Below are 15343 nucleotides of genomic sequence, written 5' to 3'. Positions count from 1 at the left end.
ACAAGCTTTATGGAGATGCTGATTTCCTTTTCCAGCAGGACTTGGCACCTGCCCAAAGTGCCAAAACTACTACCAAATGGTTTGCTGACCATGATATTCCTGTGCTTGATTGGCCAACCAACTGGTATGATCTGAGTCAAGAGGAAGATGAGAAACACCTGACCTAAAAAATACAGATAAGCTGAAGGCCACTATCAAAGCAACCTGAGCTTCAGTAACACCTCAGAAATGCCACAGGCCATGCCGCATTGATGCAGTAATTCATGGTAAAGGAGGCCCAAACAAGTATTGAGTGTATAAATGATTTTTCAGAAGTTGGACATTTCTGTATTGCAAATCCTTTTCTGATTGATCTAAGGAAATATTCTAATAATTTGAGATATTGGATTTCTGATTTTCATGAGCTATAAGGCATAATCAAAATTTAAACAAAAAAAGGCTTGAAATGTTTCAGTTTACATGTAACGACGATAGAAAAGTTTTCCTTTTTGAATTAAATTATGAAAAAAAATGAACTTTTCACAATATTCTAATTTTTTGAGATGCCCTAGTATATTGAGAGTGAATAATTCTTCACCACAGTAACATGACATTCAGATTCAGGTATTTGAGGACTAGATGTTGTGGTTGTATCTTCTGGCATGCAGTTTGAATGGTGACATGGAGCTTGTCAGGAAATTGCTGATGTTAATGTGACCTATAGCTAGTGGTGGTTATGTGTTGTTACTGACGCTACACCACCTGAGGCTGAATAAGGCACACAGAAAGCAGGTTACTGCTGATACAGTAGAAATATTTTATTTATTCTGTAGCATAACAGCTTAAAATAGCCGATCTCTACAACAAAACCATTAAAAAGGATTCACAGTTTATTGGTTTCAATTTTAAAAGCTCCAGATACTATTTTAAGAAAAGACAAAACCAGTTACTACAGGAATAAATACTCAATCCAAAATCAATGGTACATTCAGACAGGGCACTCACAACCTAGCTTAAGGTATACACTAAGTATCCCAAACAGCTAAGACACAGTATGAATATACGTGGTATAGATAGACAGTATGGATTTACTCAGTATGGATGGTGACACTGTATAACCAAACAAAAAGGAAAAAATAAAATAAACCAATAAAAAACAGTGGCTATTTTCACTCCAGGTGCAGCTGTTCCTTGCAGGTGACCACAGCAAAGGCACTGAATCTCCAACATTCACCTGGTGTATCACTGGCCCATCAACATTACCATGCACCCCATCTGTATGCAGGCTTAAGACTGGGAGACTCTGTCCTGGAACAGGAGTTAAGTTGCCACACAAATTGCCTGGCGCGAATTGCTACACTCCTCTGATAAACTTAGAGAGCAGGTACTGCCTTTTGCTGGCAGATGCCAAACAATACTTTGCCACAGGACACACAACTTTATGTCTTGCTAATGGGTATTGTCAAAATAAAAGCCCCCTTCCCAATCCAGTCAATTCTACTGGTTACATCAATGAAGTAATTAATTAATTCAGAAACTTAAAAAAAAAAAAAAACATTTCAAAACTTTTAGAAGCAATGAATTTCAGTCAAACAACATGTTCTACAATGTAGCAAATACTACCTTTGTCAGATTTTAACTACATTAACATTCCCTGCACTCATTAGAGTAATATTCATTATATGCTTTGCTCAACTCAGCATTGTATGCTGAGTTGAGCAACGTATGCCTAAACATTCATAAGGAAATTTAATTTTAAAATAGAAATAACATGTAGAAATGAGTCCCCAATGGTCAGTGAAAAATATTGTAATCCATAGCAATATCAGATTCCATGCAATTTATTCATGCTTATCATTTGCATACTCAACATGTTTAAAAATAATTTTCTTTCCATTGTCACATAATTTTCATGAACAATATAATAAAATATTCATTTGGAACTAAAAACAATGTCCTACCAAATAGTAATTACATGGTAGATTAATCAACAGTTTTAATATCAACAGTAATAAACATCAGTTAAAATGAAAGAGCAAAGGAAATTTGTACTTCAGTCAAGTCAGGGTTCATCTGTAGTGGGCTGTGTTCCTCCTTGTGTTTGACATGAACAGCAGGCTAAAGGTTATAGCACTGACAGTAAACTGAATGTATCCAAATGATGCCACACCATATGTCTCATAAAGGAAACCTCCAATGGTTGGCCCAATTGTGCGAACCAGAGGCAGCACAGATGCACACAAGCCTAGCATGGCCCCTATAAATATCCATATATACATGAATCAGATGCATACAGAAAATACTGCCCAGAACATGTCATTAAAAAGCATCCATGGCAAAGTTTTGGCATGTTAAAGTGACTATTAATATTTAAAAGTATAAAACTTTTCTGCATGCTTGGTGTGCTTCTGTTACCTGTGTCAAATGCTGGAACACTCTTTGTTAGCATGCTGTCTGTGATGACATTGAAGATGCTGATTGACAGCATCATGGGAATAACAACAAAGCAGAACTGTAACATGTTAGTCGTTAGGGCCTGGAAAAGTTGACAAAAATAAGATATTGAGTACAATGATAAAATATAAAAATAAAGCAAGGTTATCTAGTGGCATCAGGCCATTATTTAGTCTCAATCATTTCAAACCTTAACTCTGGTCAGGGAATTTTTTTTCCTGCAGCATCAGATTTAAATGCAATTAACTCTTTGTATTACCCCATTTGAGAGTGGCTTGTTTCTAAGGCAGTAGAATACTGATTCCCTCCTTTGTGGTGTGGATATGGTGTCCAGTTTTTAATTCAGTCAAACATTAACTCAGCTTTCATCTCCACTTCATGCTTTTAGTAAATATTTGGTTCTCTGTATATGCAATTTCAAACTTTTGTGCAACCATTTGTAAAATGACCCAAAATGAGCATGCCTTCCAGCTGCCTCCCTGTATATTCTTTAAAATATATCTGAACATTTTAAACGTGTTTATGTTGCCATTACATCATTTTTGTCTTACAAGATTCATATTCCATCAAAGTATCAATAAAAACAAGTTTGAGGAAATGATGCCAACAATGCTGTTTGCTTGCTCATAGGCGAGCACAAATTATGGAATAATTTGATTGAACACAATGTTATTCTTGCGATGACAACAATTACAACATGCTCTATATGGCCTGACCATCACAACCAAATGTGGGCCTTCCCAGAATGTTGCCACAAATCATACAGTAGTATTGTATGTCATTGTGTACTGTAACATTACAATTTCCCTTTAGTGGAACTAAGGGGCCAAGCACAAATGGGTTCCAGCATGACAATGACCGTGTGCACGAAGCAAGGTCCATGAAGACATGGTGCACCACGTTTAGAGTGGAAGAACTCGAATGGCCTGCACAGAGCCCTGATCTTAACCCCACTGAATGTCTTTAGAATGAATTGGAATACCAACTGTGCCACAGGCCTCCTTGCCCAACATTAATGAGAAAATCCCACAGCCACATTTCAAATCTAGGGAAAAGTGAGGAGGTTATTATAATGACAAAGGAAGAGACTAAGTCTGGAATGGGATGTTCATAAAGCACACATTACTGTTGTGGCCATATAGTGTAATAAATATATCATGTTATGTTTACAGCAAATTCAATGAAATCCTCTCAGATTCTAAAGTGGATTTGCAACCCCAAATCAGAGAAAGTTGGGATAGTATGGAAAATGCAAATAAAAAACGGAAAGCAGTGATTTCTAAATTTACTTTGTCTTGTATTTCAGTGGCTGCCCACTGCTCTAGGTGTGTGCATGTGTTCACTGCTTCAGATGGGTTAAATGCAGAGGATTAATCTCACTGTGCTTAAAGTGTGCATGTGACAAATAAAGGTTTCTTCTTCTTCTTAATTTCATTGCAAACAGCATGAACCAAACATATTTCAGACCTACAACACTTCAAAAAAAGTTGGGATGGGGCAATTTAGGCCAAGTTATGAAATAAAACAATGAAATCATGATGCCATTTGAAACAGGTGATGTCAAGAGGCGATTGCAATCATGATTTTGTTAAAAAAAAAAAAGTTTACAGGAAAGGCCTAGTCTTTGAAGAGCAAAGAGGGGCTAAGGATCTCCAGTTTGTCAACAAATGCATGAGAAAATTATTGAAATGGTTAAAAGCAATGTTCCTCAAAGAAAGATACAAACTGATTTTGATATTTTACTCTTTACATTGCATAATATTGTTAAATGATTCAGGGAATCTGGAGAAATTTCGGTGCATAAAAGGGCAAGGGTGCAAACCTAAGCTGAACACCCATGCTCTCTGATCCCTCAGATGGCACTGCATCAAGAACCAATGAATCATCTATAGTGGGGGCATGGTGGAGCATCGGCTGTGAACGATGAGTAGGTTGAGCCAGTAGGTAACGTGACAAGGTGCACCTGTCTCTCTGTGTGCCTTTCAAACAGTGAGGAACGAGAGACAAAACTCTATGACACACTGTCTCGTGTGTGTGTGTGTGTGTGTGTGTGTGTGTGTGTGTGTGTGTGTGTGCGCCTACATAATATTTTAACAGTCACTGAAAAGTGTGAAAATAATATACACACCTGTTCTGAAGCCTGCTCCCAGTTCCTCTGTTTCCCAAACATCAGAGAGTTGTTATACTGGTGCTGAAACCTGGGACTGAGGAACAAATGCCGCCTTTAGTCCGAACCAGACAGAGATCTCCTCCAGATACTTGCCAATGAGCTCCAGCACCACCATCATGCCCTTGTAGCACTGTCAGTGGATCAGGGGCTGTGCTTCCAGGCTCTGCTCAAAGCTCAGGCAGAGGACAGTCAGGCAATCCGGCACTGGGTCCAGTCAATGGGTGCACCAGCAGTCGTCCCTGCGTCCAGCATGCCTGTCCAGCTGATCAAGATGGGGCCACAGGATGACGCCAAAGCCTTCCTCGAGCTGTTCAAGCATGTTGCAGAGGCGAATTCGTGGCCAACCTCACAGTGGGTGGCTCACCCATTGTTGTTCCTGTTGGGGGAAACCCAGCTCGTGGCTCAGCAGCTCCTGGCCACCAGCATGCTGGAGTACCCCAACCTGAAGTGGGCCATCCTACCACAGGTCGTCCACAGCCCAGAAAAGCAGCGCCAGCACTTCTGCTCGCTGGCATATGGTGAAATGAGCCGGCCGTTTGCGTTCGCACAACAGCTCTGGGATGCCTGCCAACAATGGTTACTGACAGGCGAGTGTGACGTTGAGTCCATCATCGAGTGAGTGACACTGGAGCAGTTCATCACCCAACTGCCGAGTGAGATGTCAACTTGGATCCGGTGTCACTGAGTGCTGCTGCTGGAGGAGGTGGTCCAGCTGGCTGATGATCACCCGACAGTGTTTCTGGGAGCAGGCACTCCTACAACTTCTCCCCCTCTCTCTCATTCACTTTCTCTCTCTCCCCCTCCCTCCCCTCTCCCTTATCCCAGCCCCGTGGAAATGGGGGCCAATTCCTCTGAAACCCACTCCCTGCACTTGTGTCTGCCCTCTTGTTTCTTCTCTCCCTTCTCCTTCTGTGCCGCCATTAACACCCTCTATCCCTCTACAGGTGGACTCATGCATGCCCACCAAAACCAGGAGGGAGCCCAGGCAGGTCTGTCAGCACAGAGGGAAGGTGGGGAATCAGCGCTTCTAACAATGGGGCAGGGCTACTGGTTCACACCCCCAATACACCACAGGCTTCTCCTGATCGAGCAGGAGCATTCAGGATAGTTGAGTATTCTAGGAGGTCCACATCAAGCTTTGGTGGATTTTGGTTGTAATCAAACCTCCATGCATCAAAGCCTGATTCAATGTGGGGCACTGAGAAATGCAAGATTGGTAAAGGTCAAGTCTGTGCATGTGGACATTCACAAATTTCCACTAATGCCAGTCACTATTCACTTCTGGGGAGAAAAGCATAACGTGGAGGCAGGGGTTAGTCCGTGTCTCACTCATTCACTGATCCTGGGAACAGATTGGCCAGAGTTTAAAACATCAATGAAACAGTTAGTCGTGGGTGGGTCCTGCAGTAGTATGTCACAAGGGAATCCCACCACAACATTAGCTGGGGAGGTGGTCCCAGGGCCGTCCATATCAGCTCCATGTCATGGCACAGACAGGGGGGAGAGCTCTCCTCTCTCTGAGGAAATCACCTAGGGGATTTCCCATTGAAGCAAACCGGTGACGTGTCTCTGAGACACGCCTTTGACCAAGTGAAAGTAATTGATTGCCAAATCCTCCAACCTAATGTTGCACTTGCCTTCCTGTATTTTGTATTATGAACGATAGGCTATATTAGGTTGGTCCCAAAGAGCCGTAGGAAACTTTTATTCCATGTGGCTCATAATCCTATGGCTGGGCATTTGGAGCAGGATAAAACACTAAATCGTCTCATGACCCATTTCTATTGGCCAGGGATTCACACCGATATCTGCAGGTGGTGTGCAGCTTGTCGCAAATGCCAGCAGGTAAACCCAGTGGCCACACCAAAACGTACCATTGTGCCATTATAGGCATGGATCTCATCGGGCCATTAGCTCAATATGCATGTGGGTATCGCTTTGTAGTAGTCATAGTGGATTATGCAACATGATGTCCGGAAGCAGTGCCTCTTTGCAATATCTCAGCATGCACTGTTGCGGAGGCACTCTTCTGTGTTAGTTCCTGAATTGGGATTCTGAAAAAAATCCTGACTGATCAAGGCACTACTTTCATGTCCTGCACACTGCGCAAATTGTATGAATTATTGATTCATACTAGTGTTTATCATCCACAAATGGATGGGCTGGTCAAACGATTTAACCAAATGCTTAAGAATGTGATTCAGAAGTTTGTTCATGGGGATGCTAAAAACAGACAGGTGGCTAGACCATCTGTTTGCAGTGTGTGAGGTCCCAAGCCTCCACTGGGTTTTCCCCATTTGAAATGCTGTATGGGTGCAAGCCCCATGGTGGCTTAGACATCTCATCTCATTATCTCTAGCCGCTTTATCCTGTTCTACAGGGTCGCAGGCAAGCTGGAGCCTATTCCAGCTGACTACGGGCGAAAGGCGGGGTACACCCTGGACAAGTCGCCAGGTCCTCACAGGGCTGACACATAGACACAGACAACCATTCACATTCACACCTACGGTCAATTTAGAGTCACCAGTTAACCTAACCTGCATGTCTTTGGACTGTGGGGGAAACCGGAGCACCCGGAGGAAACCCACACGGACACGGGGAGAACATGCAAACTCCGCACAGAAAGGCCCTCGCCGGCCATGGGGCTCGAACCCGGACCTTCTTGCTGTGAGGCGACAGCGTTAACCACTACTGGCTTAGACATCATGAGAGAAAATTGGGAGGAGGAGCCTTATCAAATCAAAAATGAAATTCAGTACGTTCTTGACCTGAGAGCAAAACTCCACGCACTGAGTCAAAAAAACCCAGGAGAATTTGCTACAGGCCCAAGAAGGTCAATCTCACCTGTACAACAGAGGGGCATGGCTAAAGGAATTTCAACCGGAAGATAAAGTCCTCATTTTACTGCCCACCTCAAGCACAAAATTATTTGCCAACCAGCAAGGGCCCTTTGAGATCACACTGCGAATTGGGGAGGTCAAAACAGCCAGATAGAGGCAACACATATCAAATTTACCACCTCAATCTCCTGAAACCGTGGAGAGAGGAGGTTCCTGTGGCTCTGGCTATGGTAGTTCCTGAGGGGGCAGAGCTGGGACCAGAGGTAAGTCCAGAAAGTGAGGCCCAATTCACTCCAGTCCCCTATGGGGACCACCTCACATAGTCTCAGAGAGCACAGGTTATTAGCTTGTAGGACTGTTAGGACTGGGGACTGTCTTGGCCTCTAGAGGCTGCTGTTATTGCTTTGTCATGTTTGTTTTGGCCTCTAGAGGCCACCATTGCTTCTGTGTTTTGTGTTTGTTTTGATTGCCTGTTTCCATGTGCCTTTTACCCCCACCTGTTCTTTATTTCCTGCCCCACTCAGTTTCTTAATTTCCCTGTGTATATATACTTCCTCAGTTTGGTCCCTAGTCACGGAGTCTTTGTGCTGTTATGTTATCACTAGAGATCTCTGTTCCGTGTTCCTTGCCTTCGTCTTTATGGTCTTTTGTACTTTGCTTTCTTGTGGACTTTTTGGACTTTGTATTTACCATTTTAGATCTTCTGAGCGTTTGGATTTTTGCCTTTTCTTTTCTTATTTTTGGCTTTTTGTTTTGACTTTGAACTTTTGGATTTTTTATTTTTTCCCGTATATCTTCTGAGCGTTTGGATTATACTTTTGTTTTTTGCCTTGGATTTTTTGCATTGTAAATAAACTTTTTTTTTTCTACTCTACTTTCGCCTCACTCCTCTGCACTTGAGTCATTCCCCTGGTGGCCTAGTGGGGGTTTGCTGGATTACTACACCAGCGACCCGGGTTCGATTCCCAGCAAAACCCTAACAAGGATGAATTCTGTGACATGTTCTCCACCCTCCCTGGGCACACAGACCTCAAAGACCACCACATTGAGACTCCCCCAGTGACTGTGGTGCACAGCCACCCATATTGGCTTTCCGAGCACAAGAAAAATGTGGTTCAGGATGAACTCCAGGCAATGCTTAAAATGGGAGTAATTGACAAGTTGCACAGTGACTGAAGCAGACTGGTGGTCTTGGTTCCCAAGACCCACAGGTAGGTCCAATTCTGTATGGACTGTAGAAAAATGTGGTGTCTAAATTTGATGCATATCTGATGCCTCGCATTGATGAGCTGCTTGGTCAGTTAGGTGCAGCTTGCTTTTACTTGACAGTGGATTTAACAAAGGGATATTAGCAGATCCCCTTGACTCCATTATCCATTGAGAAAATGGCCTTTTCCACTCTGTTTGGTTGACACCAATTTATCACCCTTCCTTTCAGGTTGTTTGGGGCCCCAGTGACATTTCACCATTTCATGGACCGAATTCTCTGTCCCCACAATGCATATGCAGTGGCTTACTTAGATGACAATCATTTATAGTAATGATTGGGAGTGGCATTTACAGAATTTCAGGGTGGTCCTAAGGTCGCTGAGGCATGTTGGACTCATAGCAAACCCGAAAAAGTGTGCAACTGGATGGATGGAAATACAGTATCTGGACTTCCACTTGGGTCATGGGCTCTCTCCAGAGGCCAACAGGGACCATCTCATCACATAGGCTCACACCTCACCATTCATGGGCGACTCAGGCATTAGGGGCACATACCAGCTCCTTAGGATCAAATACTGGTGACCCTACATGCTCATTGACATGTATAACCATATCTCGTCTTGTGCCAAGTGTGCCCTTGCCAGAATGTCAGAGCCCATGTCAAAACCCATGTCTGTCTCTGAGACCATGCCTGAGTCCAAGCCCATGTCCGTGCCCATGCTAACACCAGAGCCCATGCCAAGCTCAGAGCCCAAGACCATGCCCATGCCTGAGTCCATACCAAGGTCAGAGTCTAAGCTAGAGTACAAGCCCATGCCTGAGTACGTTCTTGATCTGAGAGCCCATGTTCAAGCCCATGTCTAGACCTGAACCCATGTCTATGTCCATGCCTGAAACCATGCCCATGCCTGAGCACATGCAGATGTCTGAATCTATGTTGGAGCCAATGTTTATGTCCATGCTCAAAACCATGTCTATGCTGGAGTCCATGCTCATATCTATGCCTGAGCCCCTGACCATCCTCATGCCCATGTCAGAGTCTAAGCATGAAATCAAAGCCTCCACCCTGCATCAGTGGTCCCATTCAAGGTCCAACCAAAACCCAAGCCCAGCTTCTGGTGCCACGTCCTTCCCGAGCCAGAGCGGAGCTCTGAGGTAGAGGTCTGCGCGGGTCGGATTTTTCAGTCCCGCTCCCGCCCGCATTGTGCAGTCCCACTCCCGCCCGCACCCGCAAAGAATTATGATTTTCAGTCCCGCTCCCGCCTGCCATATTTTGTCCCGCTCCCGCCCGCAAATCCCGCATGATGCAGACGTTCGCGTTATTTCTCAGGAAAGTTCTTGTCTTGACACAGCGTGATGGTGCCCCGCCCCCTACTTTGAGTGGATTTAAGCATAAAAATCTACAGCTCACGTTTGTTATTGCTTACCTTGTTTCTGAATTCAGCATGTACAACCCCGATTCCAAAAAAGTTGGGACAAAGTACAAATTGTAAATAAAAACGGAATGCAATAATTTACAAATCTCAAAAACTGATATTGTATTCACAATAGAACATAGACAACATATCAAATGTCGAAAGTGAGACATTTTGAAATTTCATGCCAAATATTGGCTCATTTGAAATTTCATGACAGCAACACATCTCAAAAAAGTTGGGACAGGGGCAATAAGAGGCTGGAAAAGTTAAAGGTACAAAAAAGGAACAGCTGGAGGACCAAATTGCAACTCATTAGGTCAATTGGCAATAGGTCATTAACATGACTGGGTATAAAAAGAGTATCTTGGAGTGGCAGCGGCTCTCAGAAGTAAAGATGGGAAGAGGATCGCCAATCCCCCTAATTCTGCACCGACAAATAGTGGAGCAATATCAGAAAGGAGTTTGACAGTGTGAAATTGCAAAGAGTTTGAACATATCATCATCTACAGTGCATAATATCATCAAAAGATTCAGAGAATCTGGAAGAATCTCTGTGCGTAAGGATCAAGGCCGGAAAACCATACTGGGTGCCCGTGATCTTCGGGCCCTTAGACAGCACTGCATCACATACAGGCATGCTTCTGTATTGGAAATCACAAAATGGGCTCAGGAATATTTCCAGAGAACATTATCTGTGAACACAATTCACCGTGCCATCCGCCGTTGCCAGCTAAAACTCGATAGTTCAAAGAAGAAGCCGTATCTAAACATGATCCAGAAGCGCAGACGTCTTCTCTGGGCCAAGGCTCATTTAAAATGGACTGTGGCAAAGTGGAAAACTGTTCTGTGGTCAGACGAATCAAAATTTGAAGTTCTTTATGGAAATCAGGGACGCCGTGTCATTCGGACTAAAGAGGAGAAGGACGACCCAAGTTGTTATCAGCGCTCAGTTCAGAAGCCTGCATCTCTGATGGTATGGGGTTGCATTAGTGCATGTGGCATGGGCAGCTTACACATCTGGAAAGACACCATCAATGCTGAAAGGTATATCCAGGTTCTAGAGCAACATATGCTCCCATCCAGACGACGTCTCTTTCAGGGAAGACCTTGCATTTTCCAACATGACAATGCCAAACCACATACTGCATCAATTACAGCATCATGGCTGCGTAGAAGAAGGGTCCAGGTACTGAACTGGCCAGCCTGCAGTCCAGATCTTTCACCCATAGAAAACATTTGGCGCATCATAAAACGGAAGATACGACAAAAAAAGACCTAAGACAGTTGAGCAACTAGAATCCTACATTAGACAAGAATGGGTTAACATTCCTATAACTAAACCTGAGCAACTTGTCTCCTCAGTCCCCAGACATTTACAGACTGTTGTAAAGAGAAAAGGGGATGTCTCACAGTGGTAAACATGGCCTTGTCCCAACTTTTTTGAGATGTGTTGTTGTCATGAAATTTAAAATCACCTAATTTTTCTCTTTAAAAGATATATTTTCTCAGTTTAAACATTTGATATGTCATCTATATTCTATTCTGAATAAAATATGGAATTTTGAAACTTCCACATCATTGCATTCCGTTTTTATTTACAATTTGTACTTTGTCCCAACTTTTTTGGAATCGGGGTTGTAATATCTCTAATAATAATAATTAGTGCTGTCAAAGGATTAAAATATTTAATTGCAAATCACACATTGTTATCACATGAGAAACCATTGTAATTCTCTGATCAGTATAAAAAAGTAAACAGGCTTGCTTTGTACCAATGATATATTTTTTTTTATTGCAAAGCAGAGTTAATAAAAGAAGTGAATTGATTTACTTGTTGCGTTAGTCTACAACTTTAATCAGAGAGACATGTTACACAGTGACGGTAGGCTTGACTCAATGCTATCCCAGAAATCCTTCCTGTAATATGCAAATTTGGCCGCCTCTGATTGGACAGCCAAATTTGCATATTACAGGAAGGATTTCTGGGATAGCATTGAGTCAAGCCTACCGTCACTGTGTAAACTGTCTCTCTGATTAAAGTTGTAGACTAACGCAACAAGTAAATCAATTCACTCATGGTTCTTTTGCTAGCTGGGTGTGAACTGCAAGTCATTAGAGTGATCAAAGAAGTTCCTCTTAGGATAATCAATGGCAAGTTTAAGATGCCATTTCTCACTCAATCTGGCAATCTGACTTTCTCTGCAAATTTAGGCATCTTAAAATGTTTTTATTAATGCCAAATAAAATATCCAGCACAGATTATATATGATAGACATAAATTAATAACTTATAAATTTTATTTCAAGCACGTTTTTAGTTAGCGGGACTGCAGCTTATCACCGCTCCCACCCGCGACGCATATGTGCACTCCCGCTCCCGCGCGCATATGTGCACTTCCGGTCCTGCCCGCGCCCGCAATGAGCTTTCAAAATTTGTCCTGCGCCGCACTGCTTTGCGGCGGGTCCTGCGAGTCTCGCGGGACTCCCGCGGGAGTGCAGGGCTCTACTCTGAGGGGACTTTGTCCAGAGCCAGGTCCTTATCCCCAGGGCCGACTAAGGAGGGTTTTAAGGTCCCGGAGGGAGCTCTTTAGGGGATGAGTTCTGCCACATCCATGTGTGTTCACACTTGGTGCACCTTAAGTGTGATGTGAGTGATGTGGACAGTCACTCATGTCCACATGCATTTGCACTCTAAGCATGCAGTGTGCGCAGCAAGGACTAATCACTATGCACCTGCTCCAGATTAGAGGGCAATCACAGCGCACGCATATAAAGTACTCTGCATGTGTGGTGATTTTCTGCACATATACCCACACACCCCTTAATATAAAATCACACGCAGTGATTTGTTTCACGTTGCTTGTATTTTGATTCGAAGCCAATTATGTTGATTTTCAATAAAGAGTAAACAAAATTGATTCTCCTTAAAAAAATTATAATAGATTGGCTAAAACATTATATTGGTTATAGAACTTTGAATCACATATAAAATCAACTATTGTTTAAATGTATGTGTGTGCTCACTGTTCATGTGTGTGTTCAAGGCTTCAGATAGGTTAAATGCAGAGAGGAATTTCACAAGTGTACGTGTGATGAATAAAGAAGTTGTTGTTCTTCTAAATAATCATTTTTAAGTTAGCTCAGTGTGGTCTTGGAGATATTGGTAGAGTGAGGCCTGAATGTCTCATCTTATCTCATTATCTCTAGCCGCTTTATCCTGTTCTACAGGGTCGCAGGCAAGCTGGAGCCTATCCCAGCTGACTATGGGCGAAAGGCGGGGTACACCCTGGACAAGTCACCAGGTCATCACAGGGCCGACACATAGACACAGACAACCATTCACACTCACGCCTACGGTCAATTTAGAGTTACCAGTTAAGCTAACCTGCATGTCTTTGGACTGTGGGGGAAACCGGAGCACCTGGAGGAAACCCACGCGGACATGGGGAGCACATGCAAACTCCGCACAGAAAGGCCCTCGCCGGCCACGGGGCTCGAACCCGGACCTTCTTGCTGTGAGGCAACAGCACTAACCACTACACCACCGTGCCGCCCCAGACCTGAATGTATTTTTTTGTTTTTTTTTTAAATGACATCGGTGCCATGCTGGAAATATTGGTTGAGACAAACTTGAAACAGAGGGTTTATATGGCCCAATAGAAAAGACTGGTGGAAACTAGGTGTTGCATGGTGAGATGTATAAACCACGGGCAGCACGGTGGTGTAGTGGTTAGTGCTGTCGCCTCACAGCAAGAAGGTCCTGGGTTCGAGCCCCGTGGCCGGCGAGGGCCTTTCTGTGTGGAGTTTGCATGTTCTCCCCGTGTCCACGTGGGTTTCCTCCGGGTGCTCCGGTTTCCCCCACAGTCCAAAGACATGCAGGTTAGGTTAACTGGTGACTCTAAATTGACCGTAGGTGTGAATGAGAGTGTGAATGGTTGTCTGTGTCTATGTGTCAGCCCTGTGATGACCTGGGGACTTGTCCAGGGTGTACCCCGCCTTTCGCCCGTAGTCAGCTGGGATAGGCTCCAGCTTGCCTGCGACCCTGTAGGACAGGATAAAGCGGCTAGAGATAATGAGATGAGATGTATAAACCAATCAGAACTCATTATACTTGGTCAATTGGATCAAACTATGTTAGAACACTATAAAAATGAATGCTTTGCACTCTGGAATCACATCACTCTGCAGACTGACTCAGCTTTTGTTAATTGATTTATTAAATCCAGAAGAAGAATTAAATATTGGAAATCAATTCTTCTCTTAGGATTGGCTATGTACCCAAATCCTTTAAACTAGCAGTTATCAAACCCCTGATTAAAAAACCTGACCTTGATCCCTGTCAGCTGTCCAATTATCGGCCAATATCAAACCTCCCCTTTATCTCCAAGATCCTTGAAAAAGCTGTGGCACAGCAATTATGCTCATATTTACATAGGAATAACATCCATGAAATGTATCAGTCAGGATTTAGACCTCATCATAGCACAGAGACAGCAGTAAATGACCTACTGCTGGTGTCTGATCAGGGCTGTCTCTCGCTGCTTGTGTTGCTTGACCTTAGTGCAGCATTTGATACCATTGATCATTCCATTCTTTTGGATAGACTAGAAAATGTTGTGGGAGTTAAGGGAACGGCCCTCTCCTGGCTCAGGTCTTATTTAACTGATCGCTATCAGTATGTTGATGTAAATTGTGATTTTTCTAGACATACTGAGGTAAAATTTGGTGTTCCACAAGGTTTTGTCTTGGGTCCACTGCTTTGTTCTTTATATATGTTACCTCTGGGTGATCTCATCTCGTCTTCTTCCGCTTATCCGGGGCCGGATCGCGGAGGCAGCAGTCGGAGCATGGAAGCCCAAACTTCCCTTTCCCCAGACACCTTGGCCAGCTCCTCGGGAAGAACACCGAGGCGTTCCCAGGCCAGCCGAGAGACATAGTCCCTCCAGCGTGTCCTGGGTCTTCCACGGGGCCTCCTCCCAGGGGGACATGCCTGGAACACCTCCCCAGGGAGGCGTCCAGGAGGCATCCAAAAGAGATACCCGAGCCACCTCAGCTGATTCCTCTCGATGTGGAGGAGCAGCGGCTCTACTCCGAGCTCCTCCCGAGTGACTGTGCTTCTCACCCTATCTCTCAGGGAGCACCCAGCCACCCTGTGAAGGAAACTCATTTCAGCCGCTTGTATCCGCGATCTTGTTCTTTCGGTCATTACCCAAAGCTCATGACCATAGGTGAGAGTCGGAACATAGATTGACCGGTAAAGCGAGAGCTTCGCCT

General features: G+C 43.9%; 1 protein-coding gene across 2 annotated transcripts in view; it reads right to left on the bottom strand.

Annotated features, from left to right (window-relative positions):
- Positions 1-813: 813 nt before the first annotated feature.
- slc22a18 (solute carrier family 22 member 18) overlaps positions 814-15343 on the bottom strand; it is a 182068-nt gene continuing 167538 nt past the window's right edge. For both annotated transcript variants that reach the window (XM_060911733.1, XM_060911734.1), the window contains 2 exons: positions 2395-2515; positions 814-2236 (listed from right to left, as the gene is read on the bottom strand). In XM_060911733.1, the coding sequence (XP_060767716.1) occupies positions 2049-2236; positions 2395-2515 (309 nt within the window). In that variant the 3' untranslated portion in view covers positions 814-2048. The remainder of the gene's footprint in view (positions 2237-2394; positions 2516-15343) is intronic.

This window comes from Neoarius graeffei, chromosome 27 (genome assembly GCF_027579695.1).
Source record: "Neoarius graeffei isolate fNeoGra1 chromosome 27, fNeoGra1.pri, whole genome shotgun sequence".
Classification (NCBI taxonomy): domain Eukaryota; kingdom Metazoa; phylum Chordata; class Actinopteri; order Siluriformes; family Ariidae; genus Neoarius; species Neoarius graeffei.
This window is presented reverse-complemented; position numbering and strand designations above follow the sequence as displayed.